At 44.0% G+C, this 26,051-nt stretch overlaps 2 protein-coding genes and 1 long non-coding RNA gene across 6 annotated transcripts in view; 2 read left to right on the top strand and 1 right to left on the bottom strand.

The window, feature by feature from the left end:
- Positions 1–4,304, top strand: part of hmcn1 (hemicentin 1) — a 402,484-nt gene extending 398,180 nt beyond the window's left edge. For both annotated transcript variants that reach the window (XM_033028175.1, XM_033028176.1), the window contains 2 exons: positions 2,012–2,138; positions 3,503–4,304. In XM_033028175.1, the coding sequence (XP_032884066.1) occupies positions 2,012–2,138; positions 3,503–3,869 (494 nt within the window). In that variant the 3' untranslated portion in view covers positions 3,870–4,304. The remainder of the gene's footprint in view (positions 1–2,011; positions 2,139–3,502) is intronic.
- On the bottom strand, positions 1–19,970 carry LOC116977602. The gene is made up of 3 exons (XR_004413256.1): positions 19,944–19,970; positions 19,773–19,775; positions 1–90 (listed from the first exon to the last, which is right to left on the bottom strand). It is a non-coding gene; the product is annotated as an uncharacterized LOC116977602 (long non-coding RNA).
- Positions 17,675–26,051, top strand: part of LOC116977601 (toll-like receptor 2) — a 20,371-nt gene continuing 11,994 nt past the window's right edge. The window contains exon 1 of one of the 3 annotated variants that reach the window (XM_033028177.1): positions 17,675–18,052. The gene's annotated coding sequence lies outside the window, so the exon portion shown is untranslated. Of the gene's footprint in view, positions 18,053–21,919; positions 21,944–26,051 lie in introns of those variants that run through there. The other 2 variants (XM_033028178.1, XM_033028180.1) reach the window with 2 other exon arrangements.

Genomic DNA, 26,051 nt, shown 5'->3' on the forward strand with positions numbered 1-26,051 from the left:
TTTTCACCCTTTTCCCAACTTTGTGGTGCACCCTTTGGCCCTGGTGCCCTAAGCACATGCTTAGTCTGCTTAATGGTTAATCCGCCCCTGCTTACATGTAACAGATGTCCATCATATTTTGTTTCCGAAATCAAAGAATGATTTGAAATCTATCATTTTGTAACCATTAAACCAGTTTGTAAAAGTACCCACAATTAGAAAAGCCACTCCTTTAAAAGTCACTCATGCCAAACTCTATAACCACACCGGTGGGCGGCGCGACTCTCGTCAGCAGCGGCCTCTGCAGTCCGTCTGTGTTTTTATTAATTTTTGTCTTGTTTTTATGTAGTTTTTATTATTTTTTTTGTTGGGGTATGTGTGTGTGGGGGGGGGGGGGGTAACTTTAAAATCTTTCCCTGCACGGGAGACCCGACCTTTTCTTTGTCGGGTCTCCGTTGTCGTTGGGGCTGCAACGTGGAGTGGCCTCCAGCAGGAACGACCTGGGGTTCCAGCTGCGGAGCTGCCGACTACTCACCGTCACGGGGCTGGCCGAGTCCGGAGCGGGTGGAGCTGTGGTGGAGCGCTGCTGCGACCCGACCCCCGGAGATTCGGAGGTTGCAACTGCGGGTTTGGCGGACGGCGGCGCCGGGAGCCCGCGGGTCCCTGCTGGGAGACCGCTTTTCGGGGCTTCCGCAACGGCGACTTCTCCCGTCCGAGTTGCGGGGTTGAAGAGCACCTGGAGCGGGGCCTTACAGCATCGCCCCGCGCGGCTTGGAATGGCCGCGGGACTTTGCGAGCGCGCGCCGGGGGCTCTAACACCAAGACGCGGTGTGCGACCTTGCATCACCCGGCGTGGCTTTAATGGCCGTGGGACAATCGCCATCGCCAGCCGGGGGCTTTGACTTTGACTCTGACATCGGGGGGGAGAGTGCAGTGGAGAGATACGTTTTTTTGCCTTCCATCACAGCGATGTGATGGATGTTTGTGTAAGCTGTGTTGTGTCTCGGGTCTTTTTTGTTTTGTAATGTATGGCTGCAGAAACGACATTTCGTTTGGACCTCAAGGGGTCCAAATGACAAATCAATTGAATTGAATTGAATTGAATTGTACATGAACAGCAAACACAGTCAATATGTTTGACACCAAGGACATTGTCACAGGTTAACTCTCTCTGTGTCTCAACTATTGCCATCTCACTGCTAATATCAGGAATAGGACTTTGGCCAGTTTTTTTACCTGGTGCTGAGGTTAATTGTAACCTTTGAAATGCTGTCCCAGTACGACCACAAATCAATTCTGACCAAAATCTTCTAACCTGTGTGGCCAATATTCCAAGTGGTGCTCTTAGCAGTCAATTGGGCATCACAATGGCGCAGCGATAGAGTTGCTGCCTTGAGAACCTGGGTTCAATCCTGACCACAGTTGCTGTCTGTATGGAGTTTGTACGTTCTCTCCGTGACCCTGTTGGTTTTCTCCGAGATCTTCGGTTTTCTCCCATACTCCAAAGACGTACAGTTTTGTAGGTTAATTGGCTTGGTAAAATGTCAATTGTCCCCAGTGTGTGTAGAATATTGTTAGTGTGGAGCGATTGCTGGTCGGCTCGGTCTGTGTGGGCCGAAGGGCCTGTTCCTGTGCTGTAGCTCTAAACTAAATTAAACAATCCAATGTATTAGTCATTTTATTTTCCTTTTCAGCATTATGATGGTTTGAAATGTCAAGTAATATAGAAACTACTCTAAATCATAAATAGCATAACATTCTTACAGCATTTTTCTTTGTAAAAATATATTTGCTATTTTAACAATGAGCAACAACCCCCAATCCTATGGCTTTCATTATTGAACTTTCTTACATCTTCATACCTCACTCCAGTGAAAAAGTATAATAATTCACCATGAATGATAATTACCCTATTAACCTATCAGTGGAAAACGCGTTTATTTTCTTTGTTAAGTTACAATAATAGGCCGTCACATATTTTAAATATTTTGGATGTTGCATTGCACTGATATTTCCTTTTTATCCTCTGCAGATGTTGACGAATGTCTAGAACAAAACATCCATTGTGGGGCCAGTCGTATGTGCTTCAATATGAGAGGCAGTTATCAGTGCATAGACACACCTTGTCCACAAAAATACCAGAGAGATCCAGTTACTGGGTATGCTGCACCAACGCAAATAATGTTGTTCTACAGCTATTATTTGCTTCTTGTTTTACTCCATTTTTACAGACAAAAGGGAAACAGATTATAAACCTCACTTCATCCAAGCAGTGAACTGCACTTAATAAATAAGTTTTCATTCATTCCCATAGCTTTCCTGATGCTCCTAATATAGTGTTAGTAAATCAAACTTAGAAATGATTGATTGACGTATTTCTTGGAAACATAATACCATATTACTATTTACATTCTAGTCTAACTAGAAGAGACAAGGTAGGAACTCATAAGTTGGACACAAAATGCTGGGGCAACTCTGCGGGACAGGCAGCATCTCTGGTTAGAAGGAATGGGTGATGTTTCGTGTCAAGACCTTACTTCAGACTGAGAGTCAGGGGAGAGGGAGACATAGAGATATGGAAGGGTAGGGTGAGAAGAAGAGAAATCAAAGGGGACGAAGATCAAGGTCAGACTCTCAGTCTGAAGAAGGATCTCGTCCCAAAATGTCACCCATTCCTTCTATCCAGAGATGCTGCCTGTCCAGTCAAATAGAATAGAAACTAAATCATAAATAGCATAACATTCTTACAACTTTTGTGTCTATCTTCAGTGTAACCAACATCTACAGTTCCTTCCTGCACAGGTAGGAACTCGTATTCTATTTTATCACTAAGCTACAGAAACGTTGAACAAATCAAAAAATGTTGCATCCAGTAACCAGGTATTAACTATTAATTTTGGAATCAGTGAGCAAGTCACACATTAAATATTTTAAACGTTTTTTTGGTTTGAATAATTACTATTCATTTCTATAACTAAACATGTTTATACACCTGCAACAAAAAATCGGAATTATTAATGCTTGAAAATTACAAAACCACGCAAAGGATGAAATTTTCAATACCCAATGCCATTCTCCTTCCAGCTCCCATTAGCTCCTAAAAAATATGGAGCATATATCAGTTTAGATTGTCAGAACAGAGTTGGCTGTGCACTTGTAACATTTTTTTTATGAGCCTACTTCAGACTGAGAGTCAGGGGAAAGGGAAAGGTTTCCCTTTCCCACGACTCCCAGTCTGAAGAAGGGTCTCGACCCGAAATATCACCTTTTCCTTTTCTTCAGAGATGCTGTCTGACCCGCTGAGTTACTCCAGCATTTTGTGTCTGTCTTCACTCTAGTGAACATAGATCTAATGTGAGAAGCTGCTTTCCACTGTAATTAATGTATGTAAAGGTCATCTACAGCAAAACGTTGGAATAATTTTGGGAAAAGGAGTATCTTTCACAATGATTATGATAGAATGGATCAGAAGGCTTTACTCATTCTTTGAGTTTGTGAATTGAAATATATTTTTCTTTTTTAGATTTTGCCTGAAAAACTGTCCATCCAATGATCTGGAGTGTGCTCTCAGTCCCTACGCCTTGGAGTATAAACTTGTTGCCCTCCCGTTTGGTATTGCTGCTAACCAGGATCTTATCCGTCTGGTGGCTTATACTCATGATGGAGTGATGCATCCCAGAACTGTCTTCTATATTGTCGATGAGAACCCGCTGATACCTTTTGCAATTCGAGATGAGAACTTGAAAGGAGTTGTATTTACAACTAGACCACTACAAGAGCCTCAGACATATCGGATGAAAGTACGAGCTTCATCATACAGTGCAGATGGAAACATTGAATATCAGACTACTTTTATAGTTTATATTGCAGTGTCTGCATACCCATACTAAGAAGCACAACAACATATAATTTTTATTCACTCAAGTAAATAGGAATCAAGTCCACCGGAAGCAAATGTTTAAAATCTGCCATTATCTAATACAGTTGTGAAAATGGTGCTATGTTTTGGCAGTACACATACCTGAAGGTTGAAGACAGCAGGCAACACATTGCCAAGCTGTTCAAACAAGGGAAGCAAATCATCATTCTCAACAATGGAAAGTTCTGACCAAATTACCACCGACCATTTAAAGTCATTACACTGTATAAGAAAGCGACAAGTTCTGGGAGTCAGATATCAAGATGTATTCTATTTTTATGAAATGTATATAAGAACAATTCTGTGCATTTTATATGCAGTTACCTTTGGTGCATTTATTTTTTTTCCTCAAAAGACTAAAGTGTAACATCAGATAATGAAATAAAGGTCACATCCTTCTAATTTGGTTTACAGTAAGCACTCCATTTATTCACTATCTTCAAATGCAACAGTCCAAGATTATTAAAATATTTATTGGGTTATTATGCTTTGACCATCCAAAACCTGGCTGGACGAAAAAGGCCCTTCTCCACACTTCATATTAAAACAACCGATCAAAAGTTTAGTCAGGTGATAAACAGCACGAGTCTCTCATTTCCTATTTCTTGCAAGCATTTATATTCAGATGTTTGTATCAGATATATCTTCTCTTCAGCAACCATCAACCATAAAGATATTTTGCATCATTAACTTTTTAATTTGAATATGTCTTGCACTTAAATTAACAGGGCAAGGAAAACAGTAACAGGTTGGAAAGAATCGACATGTGATTTTGAAAGACATCAGGTTTGACAAACCTTTTGGAATTTTTTTCATTTAAAATTATTTGTATTATTTATCACTATACTTATAAAACTCTGATCTTGTTTCTTTATTTTTTTGTGTAATCACATCCTGGCGAAAAAACGACGTGCTAACGGTAAAAAATTTACATATTCCGGTAGAGATTTTCCCCATGGAGTCCGAAATCACCTTATCTGAAAAATTCATGCTTTATTTCTCGAGTTATTAATGACAATGTTCAAAAATCTGAAAAAACTTTGGGAACAAAATGGCTGCCGTTTGCTGATGACATCACAATGGATCTGCGCGCTGTGTTCCATGCGCTGCGAGTGAAGAACGAGCTCTCGGGTCCGTCTCGGTCGGGTCAGTCTCGGATCCGTCTTGGGTCGGAACCGTCTCAGGTCGAGTCCCTCTCCCCCCCTCCTCCTCCTCTGCCCCCCCCCCCCCCGGTCCTCTCCCCCCCCCCCTGCTCTACCCCCCTTCTCCTCTTCCCCTCTCCTCCTCCTCTCCCACCTCCTGCTCTACCCCCCTCCCCCTTCCCCGGGCTTCAACTCCTTGTTGCTGGATCCTCCTCACGCTTTCAAAAATCCCCAATATTTCAAAAATCTATCTACTTCCACATCATGTACTTCTAATGATCTTGCCTCCACAACTCTCTGGGATAAAGAATTCTAGAGCTTAACCAATCTCTACAAAAACAAATCTCTACATAACTAAGTTTTAAATGACCAGCCTCTGGCAACTATGTATTTCAGATTCTCCCACTGCTGAAAACATCTTTACATCTACCCTGTCACAGACCCTAGAGCTCTTAATTGTTTCAATAAGATGACTTTTCATTCTTTTAAACTCAAGAATCCAGACCAAACCTGTCTAGCCTCTTTTGATAGGACAGTGTGTAATTACTGTACAACCAGGAAGATCTTAAAATGCTCATTACAAAAATGGATTTTAAGTCAAAATGGTGCAAGATTCAAACCCATTCACCTTTATCTGAGAAGAGAGGGAGGAAGACAGCAAAAAACTACAGAGTACCTAAGTCCTTTGATAGGTACAGGACCACCACTGATTTTCCGTAACTGGTGGTCTGGCACCACCTTTCTTTGACCTGGCAAAACGGATAAAAAACAGAAAGGCTCTGGAACGAAGGATGCTGGAAAATCGGTGGTGGACCTGCACATTAATGATGGAGAACGTTGGAACTCGCAAGTATAATGGAGGAAATTTATACTTGTACTCAGAAGATGTAAGCGAGTACTAAACGAGTAATTTACATAGAGTATTCACATTGGAGAAGGACATGGAAGACAGTGAGATCAGTGTGGGGGTGGTTAGTGTGTGTGTGTGACGCCACAGAATACTAATATACAAGAGCAGTTTGAGATCAAGAAGGAGGTGGAATTATAGGGCAATGTAAGCTTTGGAGAGGCGCAGCAGAGGTTTATATGAATGTTGCCTGGGTTAGGTGGTATTAGCTACAAGGAGAGGTTGGACAAACACGTTTTCTCTGATATGCAAGAGGTTGAGGGAGATCAGATAGAAGTATATAAAATTATGAGAGGCATAGATCGGGTAGACAGAACCTTATTCCAAGGGTGGAAATGTCAAAGACTAGAAAGCATAGCTTTAAGGTGAAAGGTACAAACTTTAAAAGAGGAGTGCAGGGGAAGTTTTTGCAGAGCGTGGTGTGTGCCTGGAATGTGTTACCAAGGGTAGTGGTAGAAGCAGATACAATAATTGTATTTGAGGCCTTTACATAGGCACATGGATATACAGGGAATAGAGAGATATGGATCATGTGCAGGCAGAAGAGATTAGTTTACCTTGGCATCATGTTCAGCACAAGCATCATGGGCGTGTTCCTGTGCTGTATTGTTCTATGTTAAATGATCTAGGGAGAGTAAAGCAAGCAAGAGAATGCAGGATAAATGGTGTGATGCTGTGTGATGTGAAAGAAGAGCAGGGGCCCTGCACATCCATAGTTAATTGAGGATCTATTTCCATAAATAAGTACGGCCCACAGATGCAAGATAATACAATAGTTAGAGGGGAGCGGTGGGAGTGTGGAACTCACTCTCTGAAATAGTAATAAAGATCGAAACAATTGCAGACAATTTAAATGAACGGCCAACAGCAAGCAAATGGGATGTAAGTTGGACAAATGTGTGTCATTTGCTTCCATGGAAAATCTGAATATCATAGCAGAATAGAATTGTACAGCACAGACAAGACCTTTCGGCCCATACTGACAATGATGTTTATCTATGCCGATCACATTTGCTTTCATTAGGCCTGGATCCCTCTATGCCTTTCCTATCCAAGTACCTGTCCATGTGGCTTTTAAACATTGTATTGAATTTGCCTCCACCACCTTGTCCGGCAGCTGTTCTAAATATTCACACCCTCTGTGGAAATCTTACTGCTGGGTTCTCCTTTAAATTTCTCATCTCACACCTTAAACCAGTGCCCTCTATTCCTAGACACCCGTGCCTAGGAAAAAAGGTCTCTATGTCTATCCATTCTATACCCTACAGAATTGTATGTCTCTGCTATATTGTCACCCCTTAGCCTCCTTAGTCTATCCGAATAACCCAACCTATCCAATCACTCCTTATATCTATGGTCTTCCATTCCAGGCAGCATCTGGCTGAATCTCTTCAGGAGTGCCAATTAGAACTGTACACAATTGTCTAACCAATGTTTTGTACAGTTACATGACATCCAAACTCTTATAATCAATCCCTCGACCTATGAATTCAAGCATAACAAATGCCTTCCACACTACCCTATCCACCTGTGTCGCCACTTCCACTGAGCAATGGACTTGTATCCCAAAGTCCCTCTGTACATCAATGTTCCTATGGTCCTTGCCATTTACTCTAATTAGACCAAACCCATTCACCCTATTCACCCGTGTCTCTATTTTCATTGAGTTATGGTATTTCAATGTACATCTAAGCTCCTAAGGTGTCTGCTATTTACTCCAGATGTCCTACTATTTGACTTCAAATTTATCTGGATTAAATTCCATCTGCCACTGCTCCATTCCTTTACAGTGGATCTTTGTCCTGCTTGGTCCCTGTGTGGGAAGGAACAGCAGATGCTGGTTTAAACCGAAGATAGACACAAAAAACTGGAGTAACTCAGCAGGTCAGACAGCAGCTCTGGAGAAAAGGAGTAGGTGACGTTTCGTGTCGAGACCTTTCTTCAGACTGAGAGTCAAGGGAAAGGGAAACGAGAGATATAGACTGTGATGTAGAGAGATATAGAAAAATGAATGAAAACTATGCAAAAAAGTAACAACGGTAAAGGAAATTGTCAGCTGTGGCCCAGGTGAGAACGAGTACAGACAATGATACACAACAAGACAACTTTAAAGCTGGTATGACTTGGGTGGGGGAGGGATGGAGAGTGAAGGAATGCAAGGATTACTTGAAGTTAGAGAAATCAATAATTAGACCACTGTGTTGTAAGCTGCCCAGGCGAAATATGAGATGTTGTTCCACCTATTTTCATTTGGCCTCACTTTGACAATGGAGGAGACCTAAGACTAAAAGGTCAGTGCGGGAATGGGAAGGATAATTAAAGTGTTTGGCAACTGGCAATCTCCGGTACAGGAAAGATATAGAGAGATTAATAGCATAGTGTCAAGATGACAACCTCTCCCTTAATGTCAGCAAAGTGAAGTTAACGGTTATCAACTTCAGGATGTGAGATGCTGTACATGGCCTATGTTGCTGAAGTGGAGATGGTCAAGAGCTTCAAGTTCCCAGAAGTAAATATAATAGTAAGATTAAACGAGAACTTACCAGTTTGAAGTTTGATCTTTATTTTATGAGTTACGTCGAGGGACTACGTGAAGAAGGCCGTCCAGGCGCACGCGCGTCAAACTTCAAAGCAGCGGTGTGAAATCACAGATGATATATACCGAAGCATAATAGTAAGCTACGTGATACAAACTTAACTTACCTTTGATCTTTATTAGGGTGGGAGCGGAGGGCATGTAGTCCCTCGACGTAACTCCTCATAAAATAAAGATCAAACTTCAAACTGGTAAGTTCTCGTTTAATCTTACTATTTTACTTCGGAGTCACGTGAGTGACTACGTGAAGATTTTAAAGCTTCTGTGATTTCAAGCCGTAGATTCAATTCCGGCGTATCATTGCATTTGGATTGACTCTATGAGTGAAAAACAGTCAATAACATGCAACCATAACATTTGTTAATCAGTTAATGGTTTGTTTTATGATAAACATTATGTCCTGTTTTAATCACTGGGAACATTTAATACTGAATCCAAACAGTGCCACCAATTACATCAGGGTCTGCAATCTCTTTGTGGTAATATTTGTAAACATCCAATCATTTGACCATCCTGCGGCCGTGAGGATATGGTCTATTGGAACGTCCAAATAAGACTAAAACATTTTCAATATCAATTCCTGAATCCAATAGCACCTTATTCAGCCATCTTGAAATTGTTTGTGTTGTCACTTTTTTGTGTGGTTATTTATGGTTGATAAATAATGCGGATTCTACACCTCTAAGGTGCTTGGTGGTCTCAATGTAGTGTTTCAAATATGTAACTACACCTAGTCTTTTCTGTAGGATATACTGAAAACCAATTTACACCCCGAGACTCCTGGTCTGCTCTGTTTTAGCAGGTCATAGACATAGAATGTAATTTCCTTTTCTGCCATTCCCATTCTGTCTACTCGTAACTTGTGTAAAGTTTGTACTCTTTGGGCTGAAACTAAAGCCATTAACATGACTACTTTCATAGTGATTTTGTCTAAAGACAAATTTGAGATGGGACTCCAATCCCCAAGTAGTGTGAGTACATCCCTTACATTCCAGATTTCCGTATATCTCGGTCTGGGAGATTTAGCATTAAAGATGCCTTTCATATATCTACAAATCAAGGGGTGTGATCCTAGAACTTGTTGTTCCGATGTTCTCGATAAATATGCAGAGAGGGCACTCCTTGCAGCGTTGATCGCACTATACTTAAATTAGCATCAAAATGTAATGTTGACAAGAATTCTACAACATCTGACGTGTGCAGTATGATAATAATATTTTGTGTTGAACAAACTGCTCCCATTTCTTAATGTAATAGATATAGTGCTTCTGGGTATTATCCCTCCAGGATCCTGTAATTACATACATACTGCGATCCGTTAGTCTCTTCCAAGATATGGCCTTTTTTTAATCTGCAAATCAATAAATCAATACGATCATGTAAATGATGAAATCACCAGTTACAGGGTGCACGAGTAGGTTTTCTTGTCTTGAGACATGCATTATAGGTTCTGTCATCATTTTTAACACTAGTTGATACCATGGTTGTGTGGCCAGTCTGGAACCACGAACAATCCTGAAGCATTATCTTGTTTGATCTTCTGTAGACTCTACTGATCAGACAAAAGGGAGGAAATGCATATAAACATTCCACCCCAATTTAACATAAACACATGTACCCTTGTTGCACCTAGGTCTGGTTCCCACAACCATATTGAGGTAACTGGTTGTTCAATCTGGATGCAAACAAGTCAATTTCTGTTTTCCCAAATTTATTCACAATCTTATGGAAAATGTCACGGTTTAACAGTATATTGAGTAAGATGATCAGCCATGATCATATTGAATGGCGGTGCAAGCTCGAAGGGCCGAATGCACCACTCCTGCACCTATTTTCTATGTTCTATGTTTCTAACATCCATTTTGTATTGTCATTAAATTTTCGTGACCTAGTGTCTGCAATATATTGAATTTACCTGATAGGTAAATTTCAGAACCAAATCTCTCTGTTAATGCACCAGTGCCAATTCCTGTTTGCTAATCTGTCAAATGCTTCTGATTTGATTCCACCCATATGATTGACATATGCTACTGCCGTAGTATTGTCAATCTGAACCTGTACATGCAAATTTTGTACCTTGCGGTAAAGGGCTTTAAGCCCATGAAATACACTTAATAATTCAAGATAATTAATGCCATGTGCCTCGAGCAAAGGTTCTTCCTCTGCATACGATCTATCTCCACAGCTTGAGATGGTATCAGCATCTCCCCAACCTAGTGCACTTGCATCGGTTTGTAGGCTGATAGCTGGTGATTCAACAGGAATTTTTCTGTAAGATCAATCAACATTATTAATCCACCATTTTATATCATAATTGCTGTGTTTGGTAGTTACATGGGTCTATCAAATACCCGGAATGTCTTATAACCCCTACTCACTGCAGTTGATGGTAATGCAGTGGGCCAAGCTGAACACTGGAAAGAAACAATTAGTTTGCCAATTAGGCTTGTCACTTTTAGATTAGATTAGATTTCCTTTATTGTTGCCTGATTGATGGTTGTTTGCCTGCAATTAGTTCCTTACAACCCTCAATTCACTGTAGCTTTAGTCCTTGGGTAAATCACTGTCATGTGCTCTGAATTAATAGTGAACCCCAAGTAATCAATTATATTGTTAGGTGTCAATCTAGATTTATCTGGAGATAAAGAAGCCTAGATTTTGAATGTAAATTTGACTTTTAAAACTGATGTTGTCGTTATGGCTTCAGTGCCACAACTAAATGTCATCCAAATAAACCATTATCAAATGGCCTTGGGCTCTTAACAATGCTAAGATTGGTTTTAGCAGTTTAGTAAACAATCTAGGGCTGAGGTTAACCCATACGGCAATGCTTTGAATTGCCACAATTGATGCATCCAGATAAATTTCAATTATCTACGATCTTACCTTGCACAGCCACAGAGTAATACGCATCTTGGAGATCTATGCTTGCCATATAGCCTCTTGTTGAATTTAACTGCAAAGCATAAGTAAATGTCTCCATTTTGAAATGTTTATACATTAAAAGGGTTGAGACTTGTAAGGTCGAAATGATTCTACTGCCACCATCCTTTTTTAGGTATAGAGAAAATACTAGATATGCACTGGTGGTTTTGATAAGTTGTTTTCTCAATTACCCCTTTTTTACTCAATATGTCAAGTTCTACTTGAATAATTCTAATCTCTTCTTTAGAGAACATGTATTCGTCTTGGAATATGTTGAGTAGGGGAATTTTCATTTTTTGGTAGAATTCAATTCTAAACCCCATTATACTGCACAGTATATAGGCATCAGATGTTATTTGTGCCCTTCTATTAGGAAGAATTGTAATTTCCCCCCAATTTGTGAATAGGACACATCTGATGTGTTTGTCTCAGAACCAGAACCACCTACCTCAGAATTTGCTGGTGTCACTTTTTGTACCTTGCCCCTTGTGGGAATAACCATGTCCTCCACATCCTGGGGTCGTACGCCAATATCGTGTATGCGGGTATGAGCGACTTGTTCCTTCACCAGTTCTAGCCACCCTTTGGTATGAATATTGACTTCATTATGGCAATTGTATATTAGATGGTTTACAGAGCCCTGCAAACTTAGGATGTATGTTAGGTCTTATCGCATTTTTGCGAATACAGTTTATTTCAAATTGTGCATTACACATCATTCCCATCACATCCTGCTGTGACGTTGTCACATTTCCTTCTTCCAGGTCTCTGGCAAATGCCGTGATGCTTGACCACATTCTTAGTACCCGCTGTAATCTCATTTCTTGAACGCATACTGCAGTGCCCATAACTCCAACTTCACTGTTGACAGATAGGACTACTAGCAGATCGCAATTCTGCGGGATTTCATATTTGTTCTCAATCTCATCCATCCTTGGTTCTTCCAAATGATGGGATAGCAGGTATTTATACTTCTGCTATATCCTCTTTTAGAGGTTGTCCCTTGTGTCTGGGACTAGAGAACTTATGGACCAGCCCTGGTACATTTCTTTTTTGTGTGGGCTCTGGTCCTTATATGATTCGTTATCAGAGTATTCTGGATATTCCTCCTCATAATGGGTTTCACCTGGATATTCATCATCAGGTATTTCATGCGATGGCTCTCTCATAAGCCTACGCTTTTTTGTCCCTCTTTGGGGTACATCAAGCTCTTCCATTGAGCTGTATACTGGCAGCCCACTTTTGGGTGCTGCTACATATTCTGGGTCTCCTGTAGACCAGCGTCTGTATTGTCTTTCAGATATTTCTGGTTCTGCCTCCGTGTCAGGTCAGCCCATATATTCATCTTTATCATCAGGCATTTCGGTCGCTGGCTCAAATCTGGGCCAACGTTTCCCAGAACCTCTTCTGGGTGTTCCATGCGGTTGCTCTTTAACCCCGCATTTTTTATACTCCTTCTGGAGGAATTCCAGTTTATAAATTCTATAGTTCAGACTCCTCAGAGTATTCCAGGCCTATTATTTCTTTATGGCCTTGCTCTCTGTGGGAGTTTCAACGGGACTTTTTCCCCCGTGTAAAATTGTTATTTCTTTACAATCGACTTTTTAGTCGGGCGCCCGCTACTCTCAGACACTTTGTCTTATTGAGTGCTTACTGCGGTGCGCTTACCATTCTTCCTCCCACCTTTCTCCATACATAAGACTTGCCTGTGTCTCTGCACGCAGTCTCCATGGAGAAAAGCAGCCTGAAATGAAAGTAAAATACTTACGTTCAGGTTTTCTTTCACTCACCGCTTGGAGGTCCGTCCTGCTACCGCGGTCGCAGCGCAATGCGTCTGACGAGATGACGCGCGTGCACCTGGACGGCCTTCTTCACGTAGTTACTCACCTGACTCCGAAGTAAAATCAACAATTTGACCTGGTCCAACCACACAAATGTTATGGTCAAGAAAGCACATAAACATCTCTACTTCCTCAGAAGACCAAGAATATTCAGTATATCCTCAATTACACCCATTTCTACAGATGCACCATGGATGGCATCCTATGAATAATTCCAATAGCTCCCTCAGATCTACATCAGTCACTAGCGATGGCAGCCTTGCCAACGGTCTGTCTGTTTTTTCGTCTTTTTTGTTATTTTTAGTGTGTTTAAAAGTATGTGTTAATGTTCTCTGTTTTGTTATATGGGGGGGGGGGGGGGGGGGGGGGTCGGAGAAACTTGTTTTCAATCTCTTACCTTGCCAGAGATGCGATTGTTTTCCGGATCGTATCTCCGGTCGCTCTGCGGCCTAACATCATGAAGCTGACGGCCTTGCTCGGGACCGACTGTGGGGCCGTGGACTTACCATCGGAGCCGATCCCTTGCCTGGGATTGACGCTCCAACATTGGATTACTACATTGAGGTGCTCGCAGTCCCGGGTAGAGACTGATGTCAGGAAGCTCCAGTCGCAGAAGATTTCGACCAGCCCAGACCCGGGGTCCGATCGCCCGGCGCGGGGAGCTGTGATTCCCCCCTGATGCAGGAGCTTGATCAGCCCGGCTGCAGGCTACGGGAGTCAAGATTGTCCCGTCTACAGAAGGCTCAAGGCCCCCGACCATAGGAGCGCAAAGAAGGGAAGAAATGTAACTTTTTTCCACCTTCCATCACAGTGAGGAATGTGGAGGAGACACTGGTGGATGTTTATGTTAAAATGTATTTTGGGAGTTCTGTTGCTTTTTATTGTAATGAGTGTACAGCAAATCAAATTCCTCGTATGTTGCAAAACATACTTGGCTAATAAAGTATGATTATGATTGTCGTTGTAATTAACAACGTGTATTCTCCACCTTCTCTAATAGTGATTGCACAAGTAGTTTATAACCACTGCTCAGAAGAGATTTAATTTCATCATTTTTTGTCTCAATCCTCTAAAGCCAGGGTGTGCACACCTCTTTATCCACAGCTAATGCATTGTGCGTCACAGTAGATTAAATGTTTCCTGGTTGGTGGTTGAGTAATCTCGATCAATGGATCAGCTGTGGAGCAGGAAGATAGATGTATCAGTTTGACACATATAAAAACCCGAAAGCACATGCCACCAGATTCAAGAACAACTTCCTCCCTTCTATTATCAGAGCCTTGAATTTACTGCTCATACCCTGCTCGGAAAGCGGAAGTCATTAAAGAGACGAAGGACATGTGAGGTATCTTGGACACAGGTCGAAAGAGAGTGGGTGGGGCGGGGGGGGGGGGGGGGGGAGAAGGATTGAGTCAAGGTACGTGGAAATCATTTCTTTATGGATTTTGGGGAGAAGGTAAAAACGGGCTGTACAGGGCTTAGAAACGATAAGGTTGGAGGCTGTGGAAGGCAGACAACCAGAAGTGATGAAATCAGTAATGGTGTTTGAGATTAAGGCCTGGTGCTCTTCTATGGGGTCATGGTCCAAGGATAAATAGGAGGAGGTGTCTGATAGTTGTTGCCTGGCCTCAGCCCGGTAGAGGTCAGCGCGCCAGTCCTCCACAGCACCTCCCTTGTCAGCGGGTTTGATTATAATGTCAGGGGTGCTGCAGAGTGAGCGGAGGGCTGTATGTTCAGAGGCAGTGAGGTTAGAGTAGGGGAGGGGAGTGGAAAAGTTGAAAAGGTTGATGTCACGCCAGCAGTTAGAAATAAAAAGGTCTAGAGAGGGTAGAAGGCCAATCGGGGGAGTCCAAGAGGAGTGGGACCGGTGGAGAAGGGGTCATCACTGGGTGGCGAGGACGCCTTCCTATAGAAAAAGGTACGGAGGCGACGGAAGAAATGCTCTACATCATGGTGGGCCCAGAACTCGTTGAGGTGGGGCGGAGGGGAACGAAGGTGAGGCCTCTGTTGAAGGATTCAATCTTATCAACTACACAACATTAACACATAGTAGAATAACAAAACGTTCAATAGGTTAATTGGCTTGGTAAATGTGTGGGAATCGCTGGTCGGCGTGGGCCGAATGGCCTATTTTCGTGCCGTGTTCCATGCTATCCTTTGGGAAAAAGCGCTGAGATTGCATTCTCACCGTAATGGGGAGTAGGAGGGGTAGTAGTGGGTGCAGTGGAAAGACGAGCATCAGAACGCTGCTAATGATGCTGTAAAAGGGTTTGGTTGACTAGTCATTAATAATTGCCTAAATCTCTTGAGAATCCAGAAAACAGGTCTTTCTTGTTTTGAAATGACGTGAGAAATAAGTTTCCATTCAAGCAGAAAAGACCTACAGACACTTCTGCTGCGAAATGTGTTTCTACAAGGCAAATATAACACGATTGATAGGGAATACTTTTGTATAACACTGGCCAGATTGGTTACAACTTGATTTCTATCGGGAACCAGCAGACCACTTAAGAATTACGTTGGAATTGATAAGCAGAAAAAGGAATCTTGGAATAAACTGTTGATGAAAAAGACCCTTTCCATTTAACCCCCTCTTCCCCCCCCCACCCCCCCTCCCCACCAATTAACCCCACCAAATAATCAAACGCAGTTGTCTCTAAAGAACACTGTTTGGCAGGTTCACCGCAGGTGGCCTTAAACATTAACAAGAATCACATCTATTGACACATGTGCAATGATATTCTATTAAACAATGTAACATTAATCTTTAGTTTGTTTAGCTTTCACAAATAAATTTGGTCATTAAAAAACCCTTTAATTTTGAAAATCCTGGGAGAAATAATGTTGTCATTGCGGGTCTGAAACGCTCTAGCTCCTAACCCCATTTCCTTTTTATATTGTTTGTTTCTTAAGATCCCAATTATTGTGATATAGCAGAATTACCTGTTTTCCCATCGGTGGAGAACCAAGGAATAGTGGATGTAGAGTGAAGATGATAGGCAAAAGCTCCTAAAGTAACATGGAGAAAAAAAGCATTTAGCCAGAGAGTATTATTGCTGGAGTCACTTCGAGGATAGTAGAGGAGGCAGATTCAATTATATCATTAAAAAGACAAATGGATAAGCAACAGAAATAATGTGCAAGGCAGTGCGGAGAGGGCAGAAGAGTACGGCTGGTTGGATTGCTCTTGTATAGGACAGGTACAGACTTGACAGACTGAATAGACCTTCCTGTGTTATTATTCTGTGAGTCTAGCTGCTGAAGCTTACAACATTGCCAACCAGCACCGTTATTCTTTTAACTAAGCTAAGTGTGGAATAACTGATCTAAGCCTGCAGCTGTACACCAATCTTACACCCACTCACTGTGTCTGTCACCCTCGTACCCACTGTGGTCCGAATAGCCACGTTTAAAATGCATGTGGAGACTTCCCAACATGAGGAATGGAGGCCAAAGTCAGCATCAAACAAGACACTTATCAGGAGACAGAGACTGCAGATGTTTTGCCTTGAAACATTGTGTGTCCATCTCCCTCTACAGATGATGCCTGGTTTGCTGTGTTCCTCTAGCACTTCGATGTTTGTTCAAACCACATATCTGAGCGCCTGCAATGCATCTACCTGACCACATACCTGCCACACCAGTGGGACTTGCTATGTAAATTAAGAGAGGTCTTTAATGAGAACCATTGACTGTTGCTGTGGAGAGCAGAAATCATGCTGCATCTTGTTAAAGCCTCAGGGCTCACTGGACTACAGGAACTGGGTGTGACCAATGATGACTATCCTGGCTCAGCAATCAGGCACACCCAGACTGGTGGGCTTCAGTAGGACCAGAGATGCTGTTTACTTAGAAAATGGAATAAATTTGGCATATCACCGTATACTCTATAGAACTTCTATTGGTGTACGGTAGAGAACACAATGATGGATTGCATCACTAAGTAATTTGGTAACTCAAGCACCCAGATGCAGAAAGATTGGGGATGATCAGCCATGAACATATTGAATGGCGGTGCTGGCTCGAAGCAGGGCCGAATGGCCTACTCCTGCACCTATCGTCTATTGTCATAAATGGACACCATCCAGTCCACCACAGATTTTGACCTCCCCGCCATTGAAGGGATCTACAGGATTTGCTGCCTCAATAGGACAGCAAATATCATCAAAGACCATCAGCACACTGGCCGGCCATGCTTTCATCTCACTGATCCCATTCAGAAGGTACCTGAGAACAGTGACCTCAGCGTCAGAATCGCTGATAATTCATTGCGGACATAGATTCAAGTGGTTAGCCAAAAATCCATGAATCAGGAAACTTCGTTTCACACATAACACCTTGCCTCCTGCTGCTTACAAATACTCTGTTTGACAAGATCACCGGGTGCAGATGGTCTAATAATGTACACAAGTGTGGTCTAGGAGTGGAAGGTTGGCGCACCCAGGACCTGCCGCCGGCAAACCCAGCGATTCTCTGCTGAACGAGGGACAACAAGAAGCACAAGTGAAGGAAGGGCAGCCAGTTTGCAGGTGTGTTTCGGTGTGCTGAGCCCCAGACCAATCGCTGAACTATGCAATCGAGTGCGCGACTGCAGGAACCGCCCGAGATATTTAAACTGTTTTAGTTTCCGGATCTTGTGGAGGAAACCGACTCCGTTTAGTGGAAGAGATACAACTCCCATCGCGGCAGCCTTTCCAGCACGGTTTGTGTCTGTTTCATTCCGATCGGAAAGTTAATTGCGAAGTAAGGATAACGTAGTGCATAAGTTTTGTCCAGGATAAGTGTCCATCAGTCCCCAGCAAAGGTCATAGATAGAGCGGAGCAAGATATGATCTTTGGTCCCCAGTGGCTGCTGCCTCGGCCGTCCCGCGGGAGGGAGGGAGGGAGGGCGAGAGGGTGACTTCCATTCACCCGGGTTACTTGGATCTGCGGTGGCTGCCGTTGCTAACAAGGGACGCGCAGACTCGGCCACCTCTGGGGCAGGTAGTGCCTGGTGAGCGGGTATGCAATGTGTGAAGAAGTGCGTTCCTTCCATTCCCTATGCCATCCCCCAGCCCCCTCCTCCACCCTGAGGAGTCCTGGGCCACAGGTCCCCAGGTGTCGGTGGTGATGTTGCCTTTCTTTAATGAGGCTTTGAGCACATCCTTGAATCAGATGAGCCCCTGCATCCAACAACGTGAGCAACAGGACCAATGGTGTAACTGGGGAGTGTTTGCCCAAAACAGGACACTGATGTTGTTCGCAAGTCCCTCTGGTAAACTGGGAAGGGTTTGCCTGCGATTTGCCACTGGGATCTGGAATGTGCTCACTGTAAATTGAGCCGTTTGTAATTAGTTCTGGAAATTAGCTCCAGCCCCACAGGTAGGTTGGTGAAGCTGAGCACCAGCGTCGCAGCAAGAAAGATTGAGTAAAGTGTTTGAGCATATTTGACAGCCGTCTTCACTGAGGAAGGGTCTCGTCTCCAAACGTCACCCATTCCTTCTCTCCAGATATGCTGCCTGTCCCGCTGAGTTACTCCCGCATGTTGTGTCTACCTTGGATTTAAACCAGCATCTGCAGTTCTCTCCTACACACTTCATTGAAGTTTACTCTGTTGTGAAGCTGTGGGCGAGAAGGTGGTCCACAGTTCCTCCCGATTGATGGAGTCAGGCTTCATCGAGATCAAATCAGACCAAGTGTAATAGTTGGTGCAGCTTCCTGTATTTTTCATGTAGATGTTAGGTGGTAGAAAACCTGTCATTTAAACGAGCCGTTCGTTAGTCACCAGGAGGCAGCTTTGTGGGGATAAATGTGATGACTTTCCATCAACAGACAGCATGTAGTTGACAGATAGACCTGTTTACTTTCTTGAAGTTGGCCACAATTAAGGAAACTATCCAATCCCCTGGAATATCCTCCCCTTCCCACATGTGGTCACATATACTTCACACTGAGTCAGGGCCGGTGCTAGGAATTGCGGGGCCCAATTAGAAAACTGATGGCGGGGCCCCTACTCTACAAAAGTAAAAATGTATGTATGTTTATATTTCATGTAGTATGCTCGTCAGGGCCGGCCTTGGGGGGTGCGGGGCCCAATGGGGAACAATTTTGGTGAACTCCAGATTCCCAGCCAAGGTCTGTCAGCATAGTTATTTAGTATATATTATGAAATTGTACGCTAAGTGCTATGGATTATACACTGTGTGAACCACTCCTGCTCCCTCCCGTTTGACTGCCAGTAGCTCCGCTGGCTTCCAACATTTACCGTAGCTGCTAATTATGTGATTGGACACAATGCCCTTGGAGACAGCGGCTGATTGGACGAGAGGAGACTACATTCAGCTCAATTACATTCTGTGGCAGAGAATTCCAGAGATTCACCACTCTATGTGTAAAAAACGTGTTTCTCATCTCAGTCCTAAAAGATTTCCCCTTTATCCTTAAACTGTGACCCCTTGTTCTGGACTTCCCCAACATCGGGAACAATCTTCCTGCATCTAGCCTGTCCAACCCCTTAAGAATGTCGTAAGTTTCTACTAGATCCCCCTCAATCTTCTAAATTCTAGTGAGTACAAGCCAAGTCCATCATTTCTTCATATGAAAGTCCTGACATCCCAGGAATCAGTCTGGTGAACCTTCTCTGTACTCCCTCTACGGCAAGAATGTCCTTCCTCAGATTAGGAGCCCAAAACTGTACGCAATATTCCAGGTGTGGTCTCACCAAGATCCTGTACAACTGCAGTAGAACCTCCATGCTCCTATACTCAAATCCTTTTGTTATGAATGCTAACATACCATTTGCTTTCTTCACTGCCTGCTGCACCTGCGTGCCTACTTTCAATGACTAGTGAACCATGACACCCAGGTCTTGTTGCATCTCCCCTTTTCCTAATCGGCCACAATTCAGATAATAGTCTACTTTCCTGTTTTTGCCACCAGTGGATAACCTCACATTTATCCACATTATACTGCATCTGCCATGCATTTGCCCACTCAGCCAGCCTATCCAAGTCACCTTGCAGCCCTCCTGGTTTAGAGGGGTTTAAACGATTTAGAGATGTTTAGAGGGCTTCAGATGGGTTGAGTTGTGTTTAGAAGTGTTTAGAGGGGGTATAGAGGTGTTCAGAGGGTCCCAGAGGGGGTTTAGAGATATTATAAGCCCCCCGTGAGAAATTGTATTTCTCTGAAATTGAAGATAGACATAAAGCTGGAGTAACTCAGCAGGACAGGCAGCGCAGCGACTTTGGAGAGAAGACCCTTCTTCAGACTAAACTGAACTCTCGTCGGTGAGATTAGTTGTGATTGTCTGAAGAAAGGTCTCGACCAGAAACGCAACCCTCTCCCCAGAGCCCTTGCCCGCCCCGTTGAGCCACCTTCAACTTCAGAGCCAAACAAAAAACACAGAGTGCTGGAGGAACTCAGCGGGCCAGGCGACTGTCTCACCCGCTGGGTTTCTCCAGCATTTTTGGCTACCGCAAAACGTCAATGATTCCGGGAATGCCGAGGCGACAGTGTGAGAGAGCTAGAGAGAGACGAGATGGGGAGCGGGAGAGGGAGGGAGGGAGAGAGCAAAACACAAAGAGACACAACGTGGGTCGGTAGGTGAATGACTAACCTGCACACCAGGAAGAAGCCCCTTCTCGCGGTCCGGGGCCCTCACTCATGATGGTGAGTTTAAAGAAATTCTCAACGTGTCATCGATCTACATGTAATTGTGTTTTAAACAAGTATTAATGACGCCGCGTGAATTTTATTCAAAGGAACACGACGTCATTAATACTTGTTCAAAACACAATAACATTTACTGAGGAATGCGGATGGATGCATTGATGACATTGTATAACAACGTGTTAAGTACTTGCTGATAAGAAGTGCTAACAGTACTAGTTAACACATCGTTTGTGTCTGATGGCCGTGCAGCGGTTGTTATACACAAAGATCCTATAGTGGAGCTCTGCTAGAAGATCTTTGGTTATACATGTTCGTTTAAAAAAAAATCCGGATGGCGAATTAAAAAAAACTTTAGTTAACAAAGAGAATTCGTATTTCCGTACGAAATACGGAACATTAGTGCGGGGCCCCCCTTAGGTGCGGGGCCCAATTGGGAGCAATCGGTCAAATCGGCTTAAAGCCGGCCCTGCACTGAGTTATACATTTTAATGCAGAATGCCATCAGCTCAAAGCCTTGTTACTGCTGAGCTGTCAGCCAGGAGGAATGGCAAAGCTAGTCAGAATTGGTTGCCTTACACTAGTCCCATGACAAAGTGGAGTATTTATAATGACAAGATTGTTCGAAGTATCCTGGTGTTAGCCGAGTGGCAGCATCCGCTGCTGAGAAAAGCTGACAATGCAGATTCCCTCTGGATGAATCATTCATGTGTTTCCTGAACCCTTGGCGTTCACCGTGAGGTAGTTTGTCTTGTAATCCATAATAACCTGCAGGTTGAAGAAGTTAGAAATACAGTGTGGAAACTGACCCTTCAGTGGCGAGGATTTTGACATTCACGGAGAGTTTCCATCAGGGTTTCGGCACTGCTGCTTTGTCATCAAATTGGGAATACTGTCGGAAGGAACTGCAGAGGCTGCTCCCAGTTTGCACAGAGCCTGCCTTCCCAGTAATGAGACTGGAGCTGTTCTAGAGATTATAAAAGTACAGTAAGTGGCGCGATAGATAGATAGATAGATAGATAGATAGATAGATAGATAGATAGATAGATAGATAGATAGATAGATAGCCTTTATTGTCATTCCGACCGAAGTCTGAACGAAATTGCAGCAGTCATACATATAATACAATAAAAACAACAATAAACACATATTAACATCCACCACAGTGAGTCCACCCCACATCTTCTCACTGTGATGGAGGCAAAAGTCTTAGGTCTGCAGTCTCTTCCCTCCTCTTCTCCCTCTGCGCTGAGGCGATATACGAGCGGGTTCTGATGAAGGTTCTATTATGGGGACGCAGGCAACCCCAATAGTATTAATATTTGACTGACTTACGGAGATGCCCATGGAGGGGAGCACAGATTACATAGTGGCCACTTTATAAGCTTGAGCCTGTTCTCGCTCCCCCTTTTCAGTGGGCCAACCAGTGAGTGAGGCACTCATTTCCCAGAGCCTGCTGATCATCATTTGCTCTCCAATCTCCATTTTCTCCGTGAGGAACTGCAAACCTATCTTTCAGGGTAGACCATGAGTTTCCATATGCACATTTCAGCAGCATCTGCACATCCCCCAGGAGAGGGATTTAAATGCTGCACATCTGATTGCTGCACAACCAATTAAGAAATGCATTTGTTGTCTTCAAGGGATCTGGAGCTTCTGCAACCATGGCTCTAGCTTCAGCTGGGGTCCAGGGTTTCAACACGGGGACTTCTCCTATCATAATACGGGGGACTATCAGAGACTCGGGCTCAGACTCTTCCTTAACATTCATCACCTGGAGCTTTGTTTGCTCATCCTTCTTGATATCTATTTTATTTCTTCACAATCGTGTATCTGGTCCCCTCCCATTGGTAACATCTGTTTCTTCTGGACTAGCCAGAGGAGGTGGGATTCCTTTACCGGTAAACCGATCCATCCGAGCCACCAGAGGTGGAAACAGAGCCTCAGCAACTGATGGGGCTGCAGCCTGTTCTTCCTCTATATACGCCGGGTTATAGGGAGGTTGGCACTGGCGTAATGCGGCCGCCATCATCAACAGATCATTAAAATCATCCTCTACCAGGGTGCCTTCTCTACAGGGTGTCGGGGATATTTTGCTGCCAGTTGCTTTGTTATTATAGGCACAGGTCCATCATTTCCCTCTTTCTGCTTAACACGTTTCTCCTCCTCTAGGGGATTTTCTCCATTCCCGCCTATTTCCTTATTATTTTCATCCATATAACATATTCAGCACTCCAACTATCACTAATAACTCTACCTTTGGAAATACCAATTGTGCTCCCATCTCGCCAAAACCATTTTTTTCAGAGATAAGTAGGACAGAGAAGGCTTATAACTTGCCCCCACCGGCCAATCTCCATTTGATCAATCAGCTAGACTACCACAAGATAATTACCGGACATTGGTCATCTCCGTTTATTTTTTATTACCACATCTGCTGGCGATCCCGGTGAAACAACTCCAGTCCCGTCCCGACCCCCTGGGAAACTGAAGGGAGCGACAATCAACTGCCACGGATACAAATAATGTCATACACAAGAAAGAGCAGATGCTGATTGACAAAAAGTGAACACACAGTGGTGGAGTTACACAAAGACGCAGCAGAAATTTGGAAATGTCATCCCGTCACCCATTCCTTCTCTCCAGAGATGCTGCCTGCCCGCTGAGTTAAAGAGTTCCCACGGTAGACTCACGAGACACTAAGGTAAACGCACGGGCCACTACGTTCTTAAAACAAGTTTAAATGTTTCAATTTTTAACTTCAGCAGTACATTTTACTCGTGGAAAACTTTAAACATGTTTGAATTTTTCCAAGAGTTAACATGTTTCACGGATACCTGCCGTTAGCGCCACGAGTCGCTAAGTTGCGTCCATGAGTTCCAACGTTCCCGATACGATAATTGGACGTGATTACCACGAGTTAAATTTGTTTTAAACTCGGGGAACCTCGTGGGTCAACTCGCACCGTGAGACAGGGGTTTAAATATTCTAAATGGAATTTAAACGGGAGGTGGTAGAGAGCTGAACAATAACAGCCTATTGCATTTTATCTGTTTATTTATTGTGTATATGGTCTATGGTATATAAACACACTGAACTTTTATGTCCTGTTCTGTATTATGTTCACATATTCTGTTGTGCTGCAGCAAGCAAGAATTTCATTGTCCTACCTGGGACACATGACAACAAAAATCTCTTGACTCTTGACTTAAGCAAAAAAGGGTTCTTGGGGGAAAAAAAAAGAGGTACCTTAATTTAGTTGCGTCTGGTTGGGTAACTATGGTAGGGTGAAGACTATTCCATGCTTTAATTGTGCGGGGGAACTCCATGGAGCAGCCAGCAACTCAGGATAGAAGAAATGTGGTGACGTTTCGGGTAGAGACCCTTCTTTAGACTCCCTCTGGTTTTAGTGTCTTTAGTTTAATTTAAAGATACAGCGTGGAAACAGGCCCTTCAGCCCACCGAGTCCACGCCGACCACTGATCACCCGTACACTAGTTCTTTCCCACACATTACCGGAGTAAGTCAAGAGTCAAGAGTGTTTTATTCTCTCACGTCCCAATGAAATCCTTACTTGCAGCAGCACAACCGAATATGTAAACATAGTACTCTGTAAACAACGTTATAAATAGAAAACAAAACGGTGTATATTTTTATATGAATACTAGACCAAGTGCAGACCTGTTGGGTCTGCTCCCCCAACGCACCCGTTCTCTACCCGTAGCCCCCACGGGAGACGTGGTCCTCCAACTCAAGCCGTTCCCGAACATAAGATTCCAGCACTCAGCAGTGCGGCTGTTTTTAACTGGCGTCTTTGAGGCGAGAGGCGGGCGCCAGTAGCCGTTATGGTCGCTGGCCAGCAGGAGGGGACAAAATGAGTGAGTGGAGGGGGGGAGGGGGGCAAAGGATTTTATTAAAAATGTGTACATAAACACGACGAAATTTAATCAGGAGTGAATACTTGGAATGAAAAGTGAAATCTCTACCGAAATGGAAAAAATCTCGGCGTATTTGCGTCTGGTGTTGGCGTACCAATGAATCAAAGGCTGGCACCCACAAGTCAGGCAGAAACACACACACACACACACAGTTTTAAATATATATATATATATATATATATATATATATATATATATATATATATATATATATATATATATATATACTAGACCAAGTGCAGACCCGTTGGGTCTGTTCCCCCAACGTGTGGTTGTGGGGGGTAGGCGTCACGCAGCGTCACACACACTAACTATTCCCCCCCCCCCCGCACTCACGCTAATTACCCCCTTGATATTATATTAATATTATTAATTTGCTCCTTTTACCCCATAACCACCTTATCTACTGACGCATAGCCCCCAACTTGCAGTCACATCTAGAGAGGGGGGGGGGGGGGCGGGGGTAGAGAGTGAGGGCAGATAGAGAAGGGGCAGAGACAGAGAGAGAGAAACAGAAACACAGAGAGGGGCAAGAGGGATAGGGGGGTGGAGAGGAGGATAAGAGGGAGGGTGGGTGAGGGGGGAAAGGTGGGGGAGGAGGGGAGGAGAGAGAGAGGGTGAGAGTGAGGGGGAGAGAGAGGGGGTGCTGAGAGGGGGGTGAGGTGGGGAGCAGGGAGGGGGAGGGAGGGAAGAGGGTAGGGGGTGTGGAGGGGGTTTAGGGGAGGGAGGATGGGGGAGGGGAAGGAGGGGAGAGAGGGGGGAGAGAGAGGGGGAGAGAGAGGGTGTGCTGAGAGGAGGTGGGGAGCAGGGAGGGGGAGGGAAGGGGGTAGGAGTATGTGGAGGGGAGGGGGTTTAGGGGAGGAATGGTGGGGGAGGGGGGGAAAAAGAGGGGAGAGAGAGGGGGGAGGGGGAGAGGAGAGGGGGGAGAGGAGAGGAGAGGGGGAAGGAGAGGGGGAGAGGGGGGGAGAGGAGAGGAGGGGAGAGGGGGGGAGGAGAGGAGGGGGAGGAGAGGAAAGGGGGGGGAGAGGAGAGGGGGGGAGAGGAGAGGGGAGAGGAGAGGGGGGGAGAGGAGAGGGGGGAGAGGAGAGGGGGGGGGAGAGGAGAGGGGGGGGGAGAGGAGAGGGGGGGGGGGGAGGAGAGGGGGGGAGGAGAGGGGG

This window comes from Amblyraja radiata, chromosome 10 (assembly GCF_010909765.2).
Source record: "Amblyraja radiata isolate CabotCenter1 chromosome 10, sAmbRad1.1.pri, whole genome shotgun sequence".
NCBI lineage: Eukaryota > Metazoa > Chordata > Chondrichthyes > Rajiformes > Rajidae > Amblyraja > Amblyraja radiata.